Source organism: Pygoscelis adeliae, unplaced genomic scaffold (genome assembly GCF_000699105.1).
Source record: "Pygoscelis adeliae isolate BGI_AS28 unplaced genomic scaffold, ASM69910v1 Scaffold14, whole genome shotgun sequence".
Taxonomy (NCBI): Eukaryota; Metazoa; Chordata; class Aves; order Sphenisciformes; family Spheniscidae; genus Pygoscelis; species Pygoscelis adeliae.
Window position 1 is genome coordinate 5,933,609 of NW_008825109.1, and position 15,907 is coordinate 5,949,515.

Here is a 15,907-nt window from a genome sequence, read left to right on the forward strand (position 1 = left end):
CTGCAATCCAATGCTAGATAACCAAAAATAACATCTCCCCTACAGTTGCTACTTCTGCTATTTTGTAGGGAGGTAATTCCTCTCTGCGATATCTCCGAAGCCCAGAGGATGGAGGTATATTTGCTCACTCAGCCAGTCAGGCCTTTCTTCCAGTGCCCTGGGTTATTCTGGGTATTTGAGCATACAGAATTGCGCTGAACCCTCAGCGTTAGTGTGACTTGCATTTGAGATGATTTGCATGCTTTAATTTTGAATTCTTGGTCTGTAAGAATGTTGTTTTTACGTTCTCCTTGTGCCAAGTCTGTGTTAGTTGTCATCTCTCTGCCCGCTGCATAACTCTAACAACTCCCTTATGTGAATTCAAGTAATGCACTTGAGTCTAAACTAAAAGAAAACAAATTAAACCGAGGCCTGCGGCTGTGCTGGGGGAGTGCACTCAGCCAGCAGGGAGTATCTGAGGAAGAAAAATAGGTCTCCTCTGGCCAGTTACAAGGTGTGGCCACAGACTCTGCCTGGATTATGGTACTCTTTATCCACCAGGACCATGACTGATGCTGTAAGCCTTTAAGCAGCGTTACGCTGCATGAAAGGTGAGAGATGGAATTTGTGAATAAATCCTCAGGAATACTTGGTGTGTCCTAGCAGCCAGAGAGGGATCCGTGAGTCCCCTCTGCCAGGTCATACTTGGGGAGAAGTCATAGTGCTTGAACCTCTGGTTCTTCTTTAGAAGAAACTTAATGGAGTTCGAGAAGCAAGAGACTGAAATGAAAATCAACAATCTGCTTGTAAACGGTTTGGTGATTAGGATTGATCAAAGCTGGAGAAGTCCGTTTGTTTCAGACCTTTTTTCTTGCTCTTCATATTTTATGTTGATGTAACTTCTGGTGACAGAAACATGTCAACAAAGAAACAGCAAACTTTCATGTAAGTAACTGTTTGGAACGTATGGAAGACATCAATTGTTATGTTTTAATTCTAAATTTTAAAAAGGGAGAGAAGAGTATCCTCTTCTCCCCTCAAAATCTAATCCACAGCTAAAGATGACAGGGACAGAAACTTCCTGATCTTTTACCTTGTGTTTAGCCACATTGGATATTTTGCAAAAACAACTTCCTCTCCCCTCCCTCCCTCCCTGCTGTTGCAGTGCGAGGACAATCCATGGCAAGATGTTTCTTCCAACAGGAGAGGAACGCAGGCCAGCCAGGGCTTCTCAGGCAACAACACATTTAATAGAGTATGTGACAGTGTAAGGAAAGAGGCTGAATGAGGGTTCGTCTGCTGCTCCATTTGAAAATGCGTATGGGTAGGAGGGAGGCTGTGGAGTTAAGGGCAGAATTTCAGCCTAAGCTTTGGAGGGTTTTCTGTTTTAAACCAAGCTGTACAATGATTTACCTGTTGCTAAATGCTGTGGCAGCACCATAGGATAGAAGAAACAGTGACACTGCACCTGCAGGCAGTAGGGCAAGGGGGTTCATAACTATTCAGATGACAGGAAAAACAGCTGCATACTTTCTTGTCCTCTGGGCTTACCCACAGTGGATGTATCTTGCTTGCCCTCTGGGCTTACCCATGGATGCTGGGTATCTTGTACTGAAGAGCCATGCCTCTGCCACGGGTTCTTTGTGTGTTAGGCAGCAGGGATAGCAGCTGGGATATGTGCTCCTGTGTTTTATTTGTGTCATCTTTAGCAGCCCTGGTAAGTCTTCACTAGTAGTTCAGTTCTTCCTTCTAGAAAGTGGAAAAACAGAAACAAAACCAAATCATTTCATATGTGTGCATCTGACTGAATTCTGAATAATCTAGAAGGACAGCAAGTTAAAACAAATGGCAACTAAGTGTCTTTGCCCATTTGATGTGCCGTGCTCTTTATCTCCTCTAGTAAATCATAACAAAACACAAACTCATCTCTTAAGAGTTCAGTTCTTGTAAGAGAAGGGGGGGCCCTGGATTATTTTTTTTTAACTGGGCTATGTGTGTGTTTTCTCAGGGAAGAGCCAATTTTGAGACACCTGCATCTGCTTTAACCTTCCCTTCTTTGTGAAGGCCCTGCTTTTGCCACCAGCCAATTAGTGGACTCAGGAGGACATTCTGGGTCAAGCTATACCAAGTACTGCAAATCCTCATTAACACTAATTAGTGCTCAGTAGGTTAATTGGTGGTGAAGCTCATCTTTTTTTAATTACTTGAGCAAATGAGCCAGTGGGACCTTGTGGTCAGCTTTGAATTATTCTGTTCGTTTTGATGCACCTCATTTCAATGTGTAAAGCCAGATGTTTGTTGCCTAGATGTAAGGGCTGTTTGCTTTTGTGAGGGATGAGAAGAAGGGAACACACAAAAATAAAATTAAGGTCTCTGTTGACAGCCTAGAGCAATTCAGATATGAAAATGGAAGAGTCATTTTATTCACGGAATGGAAAATATTGTTAAAAATGTTAAAAAACATGTTGCCTTTAGTTTACCTTTTGGTTTGTCATTCACTTAATAAATTCGTGTAATGTTGTTAGCACAGACTTCCAGGCAGACAGAAATCATCTTGACCCTCTTAGGAACCCATTGCAAAGGTATTCCTGGCACAAGGTATTCTTTATTATTGATAGCAACTGAATCTGGTTTCAAATGACTTGAGTAATGACTTTCTTTAATCCGTTTTTCATAGTAACCCTCCAAACTGGGACATTTTTTATAGTTTTTGTTCTGAGCTACTATTTGTTTTGTTTAGTTCAAAGCATTTTGTCTGTGCCCTTTGTCCTTCATACAATTACAGATAGATGGTGTCTCTCCCTTACCCCTTCTGAGGTCACTAACTAACCAACTTAAGCATATTTCACTGTCACTTTCCAGGTTACTGACTCCCATAAGGATGTCTGGGTTTGTGATTTCTTCCATTCTGATGCTATTTCTGAGGTCCTGAGTATGAACGCAACTATATTCAATATTCAGAGTATGATCTCATGATCTCTTATCCTTTTGCCTCCATGCATCTTAAGATGCCATCCTTAGACCCTGTGGGAGGGCTTAGGCACTGGCCCTGAGTCACTGGAAAGCAGAATTAACACTTAAAATCATGGCTAATACTCGGTATTGGTTTACAAGCAATATTTCTGTGAGCAAGGCCTAACCTGGTGCCTGCGAGTCTGATGTCCTCATTAGTTTTGCATCAAAGTCTGAGGGAGACTGAGAAGTCTTCACTTTGTTATCTGTTTGTAGCAGACAAAAACCTTTTCTGAAAGCAGGAACTCAGTCGGTATCAGTGCAAACACTTTAGTTAAGAAACCCACTTAACTTCCCTTTCCTTTCAGGGCTTGTACTGGGAGATCTAATATCTGTTAATAAATCAAATACTCATCCATTTCAGAAGAGCTGTGTTGCATTTACCTCTATGTATTAAGAGCTCATTTTATAGTACTTGACTGGTCTTGACTTGCAGTCTGTTTCATCATCCCTTGTACTTAAACCACAAATGCTCTAATTCTTCCATGAGTGTTTCTTTCTCTGCATAGATACGATCCAATATAATTTCCCAAATGGGAAAATCAGATGTGCCTTCAGTTTTGAAATTGCTGATTATAATTAGCAATATCAAAGATAGTCTAGCTTTGGCTTCCTTAGAGCTGCAATGTGTCACTCATGTTCAGAAGTCCCTTGACAGCGTACTTTCCTCCATGCATTGCACATAGAAGCCTGAGGAGCTAATCACTATTGGTCTGTAGCAGATACCATAGAATCATTTAGGTTGGAAAAGACCCTTAAGATCATCAAGTCCAACAGTTAACCTAGCACTGCCAAGTCCACCACTAAACCTTGTCCCTAAGCACCCCATCTACACGTCTTTTAAATACCTCCAGAGATGGTGACTCAACCACTTCACTGGGAAGCCTGTTCCAATGATTCACAACCCTTTCAGGCAATCTAAACCTCCCCTGGTGCAGCTTGAGGCCGTTTCCTCTTGTCCTATCGCTAGTTACTTGGGAAAAGAGACCAACACCCACCTCGCTACAACCTCCTTTCGCGTAGTTGTAGAGAGTGTTAAGGTCTCCCCTCATCCTCCTTTTCTCCAGGCTAAACAACCCCAGTTCCCTCAGCAGCTCCTCATAAGACTTGTGCTCTAGACCCTTCAGCAGCTTCGTTGTCCTTCTTTGGACACACTCCAGCACCTCAGTGTCTTTCTTGCACTTCATCTGTTGCTGTGTGGTAGACAGGCAGTCAGATGAAGAATTTATTCCTCATGCCTTTTGCTGCTGTGGTTAATTCCATTCTTAGTGTAAGAATTTCATGGCAGACATTGCTTATTTGTCCTTCAGAACAAATATTTCTGATCAGTTCAAGATTCCTTTTTTTAAGCCATCTATCCAAAACCACCTTCCAGTTTTCCTACTGAGATGGGAAAGATCCTACCTGTATGTTCTTCTTTACCTGCAGAATATGAACAAGTATTCCACTTCTGTCATTCATAGGACAGCAGTAGATTCAGACAGTGTTTTGCTACACTTACCAGTCAGTGGACTTACAAGTTAACCCAGCAGTCCTCCGCAATCAGCGGGAGGTTGCACAATACAGCATCGCTAGTTTGCACATGCAGTGGTAATGATTGATTCTGCAGGCTGTCAACTTCGTAAGCCTGTTAAAGGTTAGAGAAATCTCATGTCTTGCTTCGTGCGTGCCATCCCCTTACCTGGTGATTCTTTGTGGTACATACTTTCTATTAAGCTGCCTGCTTTGAGCAGCTGGAGATTTCTTTGTGTATGTACGTGATTGTACTTGTACTTCTTACAGCCAGCTGGTTTTTGGGTTTTTAACCAGTTGAATCTTCCAAGATTTTTAGAAGCTTCCATGCTGTAACCCTGGTTTTAGTGGAAACCTGTGATCCTTTCTTCTTTGAACACATGCAGATCTCGTGATCCAAGAGCTCTTAAAGATTGTTTGACACTCTCAGTTGGTATCTATAGTTTTGCTTCCAAATCTGTTATCAACTTCTGTGTTATATTGAGGAAATACTACTGACTGCAGGTGGGGAAAGCAACCTGGCGTATCTGTTGCAGGTGTGATTCTGTGGTGCCAAGGGAAGGAGGGGAAGAGACCAAGTGTCTGAAAATGCTGACAGTTTGTAAAGATTTTAAGGAGGGGTCCATGGGCTGTACAAGTTTCTAGTTCAGGTGTTTGAGCTTAGAGACCACAGGAAAAAGAGAAGGATTCATCCTTGTCTTTCATGGACATCTCATTATGCACCAAACAGAGGACTGTGAGCCTGGATATTACCCTAATGGACTATTAAGTGGAATATAAGCCTACATGGCTGGATTACATATTATAGGCATCTCAGAGATTCTTTGGTTACTTTCTTGTTTGAAGTTAGCAAACTGCTTCAATGAAAGGGAGTTGTTTGTTTAAAGCTGTTGCAAGCTTGGTGACAGCAGCAGCTGTGCTCGCTGGGATTTCCATTCCATATACCAAATGCATGTGAATTTGTAATCTAATACAAGAAAGATATCAACATTGGCATTCAGATGTGTATCCATGTTTGCAGCATAACCAGTGGAATTACCACTTGTGAATAAATGTGTGAAAGAACAAGCAGACTGAAAATGGAAGCGCAGTGTTAAATGTGGTGCAAATGGGATAAAAACACTGCAAAGAGCTGCGCTAGCAGACAGATCCCTTCTATGCACTGGCTCTATCTCAGTGTTAGGAACAAGGGTGAGATGGAAGAAAACAACCCAATTGCAGAGGAACTTTGAACTAAAATAGGCTGTAATATCTTCTTCAAAATAATCTGATATATAACAGTTATTTGAGACTGCAGTGCAATGAGATTTGGACACCTACATTATTTTAAAACCCCGTTGAACTTAGTGGGACTTGTATACGTAATTAAGTCTTTTGAAAGGTCAGGATCTTAGCCATCATTTGTTAATTCTGGGCATAAAGTTCTTGATGAAATGAGTTGTGTTTTAAATAGAAATCGGAGTGGAGAGTGTCTCTAATGGTTTGTGTACCTATGTTAAACCTATTGTAAGCATACTGTATTTTTCACCTTAAGTTTGTATTTTCAATTTCTGTAAATTCAGTAATAGTTTTTCAGGCCTTTGACAGGAACTGTGTAAACCAAAGGGGTTTTAATCAAAAACTGGATGGGAAGTTTTTTCTTTCCGGTATGGGAGGTGAAAATGAGAGTATTCTTTAGAAAGCAGAATTAATTATGGGTCCCACCTTTGGCTGCTTCAGGCTGTTTTGCAGGTGTGATAGAAGCCTTTTACTATGTGCTAAGCCACAATGCTTTGCTCATTCTCTCTAAGGCAGTTTGTGGGTGCCATGATTCATGTACATAATACTAAAGAGACATCTCCTTTTTAATGTTCCATATCATTTGATGGCAGACTTCTGATATGGTTTGTAATAATTTACAGGCATCAGGCATTCAGAAATCACAATGATGGTAATATTAGGGATGGATTAACTAAATGTAAACTTATACAAAGTGGCCTTAGAAAGGAGGAGTTTCCATTATTATAGAGTTCTCTTGATAAAGTGTGGTTTAAAGAAAGAGAAAATTTTTTCATGCTACAACCATCTTAAATACTGACAAAGTCAAAGCTGCCAAGTACTTTAAATACAGTTGACTTTTACCTTGACATTATCTGGTTACTCACTGGTATATTTTTTTTTCTCTCCTTCAGTGTGAACGAACGTGATCATTTGTTAAAAAGGCTCGGCAGGAAAACTCCTCCGAGCCTTTTCCGTGCTCATTCTGTCCAGCAAAGTGTATCACGTAAGTAGCAGATCATGTATGCATGTGTGTTTCACAGCAGTCAGTCCCAGATCAGTAAAGCGAAGGGTGATTATTTTTTAATTAAATTGTAGGTAGAGATAATCTAGTGCAGAGGCTGAGCTGCCAAGCAAGACACATACATTTGGAAGTGGAATTAGTGTATTTGGCCCTAGGCAAGTGGAACTCAAATGTGGTTAATTCCCTAGGATCCGATCAACAGGCCAAAATGACAAAATCCCAATACACAGGTTCTCTAAATGTAAAATCCTGATAGTCGCAAGATTACTGTAAAATCAAAAACTCTGCAGGATAAAATAAATGTTGTGACAGAGTCTAGCTTAAATAGAAACGGTTTCTTTATGAAAAGTTGTATTAGCTGTGCTTAGCTGAGAATACAGCAATGTTTCAGAGATGCCATTTAGGGGTTCTGTGTGTTTCTGATGAGGAAAGCCATGGCATGCAGAGCTGCCTCTCTCCTCTCCCTGTTTGTCCTCTGCTGGGAGAAGAGATGCAACGTCACATCTTGCTACTGCTGCTATTTGGAATAAATTGCATTTCTTACTGGTGTAGAGATCAGCCATTTATTCATCTTCCTAGAGGAATGTGTGACAGGCCTTGGTGTGCTGCACCTGACGTTTTTTTGTCAGTGTTAGAAAGGCTTCCACAGCATTAAAAATAATCTAACAGCTCTGTAGGCCAGATACACTGAAGGATCATGCTGTCTTGAGCGAGCAGGGAGTCCAGTCAACCCCTTCTAGTAGTAAAATGCAGTCTCTCTTGTGATTAAACTGGTGGTCAAAATATGCTCATCTTACTAAAGAAAATAGCCCCCCAGCATGCAGTACTGCTGCACACAGGGCAAGGAGCAGGCACTCAGGATTTGGATTTTGTATTGCTGTTGCAGTGAGAAGTGATACCTCTGACTGTTTAAGAATCCCAGGGAAGTCAAATCTCATTGCTGGCTGTGTCATCTTCTGTAGCAGAACTGTTGTGGTTCAGGCCATGGAGGCAGGGCTGGGATTTGAGAACCCAAATCCCTGAGGTATTCCTATTTTCCATGGGGAATTTGACTAGAAGGGGTGGAACAGTGACGGATCTGCTAGTCTCTGTCCTTCACAGAGCCCTTGCAAGGCCATCACTGCCAAGGGATGTAGGGTCTTTAGCGATCAATCCCATTGCTCCTGGGAAAAGAGTCCGGTGCGCAGAGCAGCCCTGTGGACCATGTGCTCCTGCCAGGATTTAATCCTTTGTGTCAAGGAGCCAGGGATGCTGATGGTAGCATGGCTTTGGGCATGCAAACATGCTCTTTGAGGAGATTCCAAAGGCAATGATTGGCAGAAGAAATCCATAAAATGCGTAAATAAATTGCTATCAAAGTAGTTTGCTGTAGAGACTTACCACAGTGCAGAAGGGAGATACACCAGTGGTGACTAGTCAGACTTGATACATGCTTTTAGTCTGGTAGAACACATCATCACGTTGTTAGTAGGTGAATAGCTATTGGGAAAGAAAAATGAGATATCAAAATAAATGCTAATTTGGATAACCAGCTTCCCTATAAATGCAAATGATTAAGTGCTCAATGAGTCAGGCCAGGTTACAATCAGCCGTCTGTTTTTCACATGAACGTAAATTTTGATTGTGAAGCTGTTAGGATTGAAAGACGCTTTTTATGGCGTATCCATGACTCTTTAAAACTTCTGTCATCTCTTGTCAAATGTTATTTTTCCAGTGTTGCATAGCTGCTATATGTACAAGGCCATGTGAAATCCAGGGAACATATGTGCTGTTTTCACAACCCTAAATTGTACAACTGTTTACTAAATGCTAGAAATCTTCAAAAGCAAAGAGTTGATGAATAGGGCAGTAGCCTTGACATGCTGGGCCAATATCTTAAATCACACTACAAGCACTCTGTTTGAAGTCTTTAACTGTTCATATGTTTCCACCAGGCTCCAAGTTCCCAGCCTGTGAAGGTCACTTCTTCCAAAAATTGCTTGTGTGACTTCAACTCAGAATCTGACACTTGCATATAAAGCAGGAGAATGGTTTGTTTAGTTAGAGCTGACAAAGGCTTAAGCAAATCAATTGCCTTTGTCCCAGCAAGGAAGGAAAATGGAATTAAATTTCCTAGCACAGATTGTAAAGATGCGGTACTGGTTTCAGAGTCACTTTATTTTTGACAACAACTGTTTCCAAATTTTTAGAGAGGAAACAATGCCTAAATAGCTTTGTTTCCAATCACATGGAAAGGAAAAAAATTCATAGGGAGTTTCAGGGCTGCTACTAGTGGTCTATGGTGGGAGGAAAAAGATGACTGAGGTAAGTCTGCAGATCCCTGTATGGGAAGGCAGAAACTCGTTCTGTGTGTTTCCTTAGCTCTCTGTTGGTGAGCCAGCCCCTCTCCAAAAGCATTAGCAAAGCACAAGACCTTCAGGCAGGATGCATGGCTGGGGTGCTCCCATACAGCACCAGGCTCTGGCAGATCCAGCCTCCAAAGTGGGGGGCAGAGCCACACAGCCAGTGCCATGTCAGTGCCATACAGGAGCGCCAGCCGGGATTAATCTCTTAAATGCCTCCTTCCAGTAAGAAACTGGCTCGGGGTGAAATGGATCGTGAATTCCTGAATCATGTAGAGCTGTCAGAAGCATGAAAGAAATCTATCTACTAACTGTACTGTCAAAGATCCTGTGGTTCCTTCCTTCCTATCAGTGTAACTTCTGGGAAACCTTACGGAAACTTAAAAAAAACCCAAACAAAAAAAAGTGAAGTTTCTGTTGGATGGCATTGTCATGAGACTTTAGTGGGAGAGTTTTATACGATTGTCAAGCCCATGTGCTAACATAAAACCATCTCAGTGGAATCTTGTAGGCAGCGGTGATGACGCTGGTCTCTGAGCTTGGTGTAGCTCCTGGTGAAGGTGCCTGGTGAAATTGGAGATTGCCCATCGCCATCTGCGTTCTAAAGCCTCTTAAGAGTGAGCAGGAAGTGCCACCAGGCTCCTCTCAGACGTGTCTTTGGACCCTTCCCTTTAGTGTGTTGTGGGGTTCATACTCAGGGGAAGGACCGATGATGACTCCCAAAAGTTCTCTCTCTCAGAGGGTTTGCTGGCAATGAGGTTTTCTCCAGGTGAGCTTTCTCCAAGTCTCCGTCCAAGTTCATGTCTTTTTTTTGCTGTGACTTCGTGAAAGTAGCATCTCCTTTAGACAAGCTCTGTGTAGATACAAAAGATAGTTCTTGACCTCCCCTTTCTTCCTGCATGACTGACCTGTATCACCTGTGCCCCCAGAGCCTCACCAGCAGGATGGGAAGGGTGGTGCTCCCCACTTACTCAGGTACCCTCAGACCTGTCCGTCTTTCAGAGAAGTCCCATACCATCCCTCTAGTGCAGTTTTCCTCCTGTAATTTAGAATACCCCCTGCCAGCGTTCAGTTGTCATTTGTCTCAGCATGCTCTTAAAAACAGCTGAATCCTGCTCTTGTTAAGCACTGCTCCAGCAGAACTCCCCCTGAAATGCGGAGAGCTGTGCCTGAATAAGGATTACTGCACTTGGCCCAGATTCCTATGCTAGCAAAGAAAATCCCTCTTCCTTTGACAGAATATGGTGGTTGCATAGAGTAAATCTGAACGCAGGGTGTATGGTTTGCACGTTATGAATCAATGGAGAAAAAGCACCTGTCATCTGAGGTTCATTTCACAGTATGGGGGCTGGCAAATAATAAATAATAATAATGTGTTCATGCTGAGGGCTCTAATCCCCACCATTTATTCTCCACTAGCAGACACCTTCTTCCTCTCACTTTCCGGTAGTGCATTTTGATTTGAAAAACAACAGGATAGCTACTTGAGATGTTTTTTATCCTCTTATCTTGTGTGTGTTTGAAATAGAAGATACATTCTCCATTTTTTCCAAGCTACATATTTGTTGACTGTCCAGTGGAGTTGCAATCTTTTAAAATCAACTTAAGAAAAAGAAATAGGAATAATTAGTTTAGAATTGATGCTGTGGCATCTGGCTCTGTTTTCTACATGCACATACCGGTAGGTTAGTATCTGGGACGAAAGAGATGGGACCATTTGTCAGGAATTCCTCTTGGGTCCTTTAGAAAACACAGGCATAGTTTATCAGCAGAGAAATGAATGATCTGTGTAAGCATTAGTCAAAATGTTCAAGATGTAAAACAGCTCTCACTTTCCCAGGATAAGTGGAAGAAGGTTGCCAGAGAAGTCAAAGCTGAGTTAGCATTTATGGTTTAATTGGTAAATGTGAACTACAACATCATAGCAAATCTCCTTAAAACCTGTGCAGAACCAGGCATTTGGCCTGAGAGAGAATTTGGCTGGCCAAGTGATACCCTAACGTTGATTTTTATTATGTCAGAGAAATTTTTGGTATCTAAGAAGCAACATTTCCTAAAAGAGACTTTTTTTTTTTTTAAAAAAGTGCTCTTCCCATCCCCCCAAACCCTAAAACTTAATTTTAGTGGATTTGAATCTGGGCATTTTTCTCCAAAGGCAAAAAACATGATGGTAAAATGCATTTTATATTTTGGACTATACTAAACCATAATACCACTGCATGTATGAAATAGTGAAATGCTGTAGAAGGCAAGGTTTCTGCCAGGCTTCCAGTGAGAACTGCCCTCTTGCTGGTTGGGACAAACAGTTCAGGTGTATCAGAGGAGAGTGCATGGAGTAGGAGGCCTCTAAAATAAATCCCTGAAGTGACTAAAATTGTATGCAGCCCTTCTATGAGCAGATTTTCTGGAATAAAAAGAGCGCTCTGGACACTTCCTTGGTCCTGGTCTTGGAAGCTGTTGCATGTGAGTGGGCTGTTGAGCCTGCGCAGCGTTACTGTCTGTGTTCAAGACATGCATGGAGATGGTTTCTCTAATCCAGCATTGCACAGACCGGAATAGTCATTGCAGTGAACAGAAGAAGAGTGTGTTAAATTAGAAACCTAATGGGAGACTAGATTGTGATCTACTAATAGAATATCAAAGCTTTAAAAAAACCCAACAGGATGCTTTTAAAATTCAGGAGGTTACTTGATAATATCTGGTACGAGTGAAACCTTAGATTTGATGAGAACGTGAATCTCCTCTTAACAAATGAGCCCCACTGACACATACTCAAAAGTATGCCTTTCCTCCATTAACAGAAAGTCTCTGAGTACAAAGGTCCTTCCTTCTGCAACGGCCGTGAGTGGGCTGTGCCCAGAAAGCCCCAAAGAAATGTGCTCCTTCCTTGGGCTGCTGCAGGACAGCTGAACAATGAGGGCCTTGTTCCCAGGGCAGGCTCATAGGTGTGGTTTTAAAAGTGGAGTTGGGGGAAAAGTTCAAACTTCCAAAAAGTTCCTTAGTAACTGGCAGATGGAAACTTTCATTGTTTTTGGATGGGGTCTGAAAATTGTGGAAATGTAGAGCTGCTTGGGGAGTGCGGATGGGACTCGAGCATTCACGGCGTTCTGACTCGACAAGGCACAGTCAGCTGCCTGAACAGCTTGAAGATTGATTTTAATTGTAATGTGACTAAAAAAAATGTAATATGAACTCATCTTCCTGTATAGAGATCAACAGGAAAAGTTTTAAATAAACTTCTAAATGCTGAGCTTCAACTAAGTAGGGCAGTGTGCAAGTTTGGGGGTCACAGCCTTTCCCATGCTGTACACACAAAACCCTCATTGCTGATATTTCAGGATGGATCAGGAATATGAGGATGTAAGGATACCCCTGGTATTCTTAACCATTGATTGTCTTAGCCTGAAATTTTTTGCTGTGTTAAGGTGTTTTCTACTGAAGTGAGAGTGGTGAATGTATTTCTTTGATTGCATTTTGTATTGGCTTTGCAGAGCGCTTGGGCTGCCTGGCTGTTTATAGGCCTGTGCTAGCACTGGAAATCAGCAGGTCATGGGAAGATACTTGGGGTTGACGGGCTCCGCACACTCATGTGGTCAGTGCTGGATTTGCAGTAGTTACGGCAGTTGAAGAAGCTACTGTGCTGAATGTTCTTACTGGAGAAGTAAATATAGCTAAGCCATCTTGATGCAGACCAGGTTATGGGGCATTGGCTTCAGTCTTTTAGGGCTTAAGCTTGCAGTCTTTGACCAAGTTGACTTTCCATTAAGAATTTAGCCAAAAAAAGGTAACAGTATGCTGGCCCTTAGCACGGAACAAACCCGCTGGAGGTATTTGTTTAAGTGTGAATCTACCCTTCTTTAAATGAAAGCCTGTTTTGTAAATCATATTTCCTCTGCAGTTATCCAGCATGCACATACTTTTTTCCAAAAGACTGTTTGCATTTTGTGAATGTATTCTGTGAACCTTCAGCTAGAGGCAGGAAAAACCAACCTGTACCTCTGTAGCTGTATGTATGTTGGCATGGAATTGCTCAGGGAAAATAAAATGGGATGCTGGCATGATTGGTCACGTGATCAAATCAAAGATCATACTGTCCTGCAATCGCTCCAAGAGGGTGACGTGACTGGAGTTAGTTCTGGATGATGTATTTCTGTTTGAATCCCCTCCATTTACTGGCAGAAGTTTCCTACAGTGTTTGTGATTCAGGTCAGCTAACCTGCTGATAGTGTGCTCTCCTGCTAAGGGAGCGTGCGTTCTGCCTTAAGAGCTGGAATCTACAGCAAAGTCCCTGTGGCTTCAGCGGTGACATTTACCTGCATTCTGTGAGGGAGGAGAAGACCCTTCACATTAATTGAATGGTGGTCCTCCCTAGTGTTGTGGGACTCTCTTCCCAGCAGCTTACAGCTGTATAGGAGTTGCTGACAACCCTCACTGTGCAGGCATCAGCCAGAGGAAAAGATCTAGGAGTGCTTGAGCATCTGTGCTCAGCTCGCATGGTCCCAACTTGACTGTCAAGGTGAAGGTTTAACAAGCCTCACTCAAGGGATACAGTTCATTTCTGGCCGCCTGGGCTTCTCCTGGCTACCAGCATCAGTCACCTGCTTCAAAGCAGGCTGCATTCAGGCCCATGGGAATCAAGTTCAGTCTACAACACCAAGCTGCTTAGGGGCCTCACATCCCTCCTGCCTTTAGCGGGTGTTCAGCCCCGTGTGCCTTTCTGTCACAGGGGTCCCTCTGTGTTGTGCTCCAGCCTTATCTCACCTCAGTACCTGATCTGGGGGGGGAATATGCCTTGAGCTTGTTAAAGGAGGACTCCTGAAAGACATTTGCTAGGTCTCTGGGTAGTAATTGGGACATCCGTCCTTATCTGATGCTGTGTCTTTCAGCCTGGGGTGAATCTGGGGCAGGATTTCAGAATTCACAAGCTCGTGCTTCCAGAGCTGCTCGGGGGAGATGGAGAGTTGCCCATGGAGAGTTAGCCATGGTGTAATTCTTGGGTTCTCCCAGGCAGTGTTCGCATCTGCCAACTCTTGCCTGCTTTCCTACTACAAAGCATTATCTGGTTCTGCATAGCCTGTGACTTTCCTGTTTCTCCATTTTTGTAGCTATGCTAATCTGCTGCTCTTCTCCTTTCTGGTTACCCATTTACACCTGAAAATCACCTTTCCTTGGTGTCACAAAGTCTGTTGTCCTTTGCTATAGTTTTCCTTTCAGAACTTTCTGTAGGGCCATGTCTGCTTTAAATATTGTTTGGTGTTTCACCATGTTGACCCATTAGCTTTTGTAACTGTTTTACCAGTAACATGGTGTTTTGCAGATGATGTCAGAAATGACACTTTTCTGCAATACTTTAAAAGAAATCAGACACATGGTTATTTTCATCTGAGTAATTTCTAGGGAGACCAAAGGATTGTGCTTTCTGGCAGGATTAACTTGTGCAAAATAGAGACCTCCAGAATTTGTTTGCTCTATTCAAGCTATGGGTGACTGGCCAAGAGAATCAAGAATTTCTCGGTGTGTTTTGTCAGATGCCACCTGGAAACTTGTGTTTAAAAAAAAAAAAAAATCCTGAATGGAGTTAAAAGGAAGATGAGACTCAGATCCAGTTGTGGTCTAGACATTTCCACGTTCCTCGAGGGGAAACTGCTGATATCAAGCAGACTATAGAGGAGTCAAGCCAAAATGCAAATCTCTACCTGTCTGTTAAGTCTTTAAAGAAGCTCTGCCACTATGGGAGTACATATGGTGTCCAAATCAATCTGTAGCTTATTAGTCAGGTTAACTCAGAGGGATATGTTGACTGTGTACACTAACCTGGCCTGGGGAGGGGAGCAGTAAGACAGAGCTTGCAGCAGACGTCCTTTCTGTGCCACGTGGGCAATGTAGTGCACAGCCGTAAATGTCAGAAGCGCAGCACAGAATTGAAGATTGTTGCAGTCTCGGTCATGTAACTTTAGTGATGCCTAAAACTGTTCCTAAAAATGGGCTGTGCCCTTGAGCTGGACTCCAGTGACTTATTTTTGTTCTTCCTTTGCTTTTTCAGATGGGTATGCATTTTCTCAAGAAGAACACGGTGTTGTTTCCCAGTCGCAAGTTGTTCGATCCTACGATACAACCAAAAGGAGATCAGAAATAGAATAAATGGTTCTTTGCTTGATGGGTGGTGGGAATGATGGGATTTGGATCAATGCATCCACTGTTAACACATTCTTAACTAGCGTTGGCAGCAGCAGCCAAAACACCAGAGAACTCATTTCTGTGGCCTTAGCCAACAAGTTTCTGTATTCTCCCTGCAAACCTTGAGTACGTATTGTGGGGGGGAATCGTTGTTTGAATTCAGTTGCAAAGCCCTGCCTAAAGTTTTGTTTATGTTGTTATGAAGCATTTGACTGTGCTATGTGAGGTGTGAAATTAAAAACAATGTTTTACCACTATTTAAAACATCAGCATAAGGTTGTTCTGGGAGAAAAGTAGAAAATTTATGTTCCATGAGAAATCAGCCTTTGCTTAATTGGAACGGGGTGCTGAGATTTCCTGTTTTGTTACACACAGACCAAGTGCACACGGCTGCATGCAGACCTTACTCCCTCTAATATTCACTGTTTACTAATTTGGCTGAAATTCTTAACAGACAATTTGACATAAAATTTTTGATTGCAACACAATCTGTAGCTAAAAATGCTTATTTGCCTTCTTGTGACAGAATAACACAAGATAGTAATGAATTACTTATTTCTTGCCTTCTTGCAGGATTTATTAGGGCTCTATCTTAGCTTTCTAA

General features: G+C 42.3%; 1 protein-coding gene across 1 annotated transcript in view; it reads left to right on the plus strand.

The window, feature by feature from the left end:
- ATP8A2 (ATPase, aminophospholipid transporter, class I, type 8A, member 2) overlaps positions 1 to 15,267 on the plus strand; it is a 277,748-nt gene extending 262,481 nt beyond the window's left edge. Inside the window, exons 30-31 of the mRNA XM_009327758.1 lie at positions 6,675 to 6,766; positions 15,170 to 15,267. Coding sequence (XP_009326033.1) covers positions 6,675 to 6,766; positions 15,170 to 15,267 — 190 coding nt within the window. The remainder of the gene's footprint in view (positions 1 to 6,674; positions 6,767 to 15,169) is intronic.
- Positions 15,268 to 15,907: the final 640 nt, after the last annotated feature.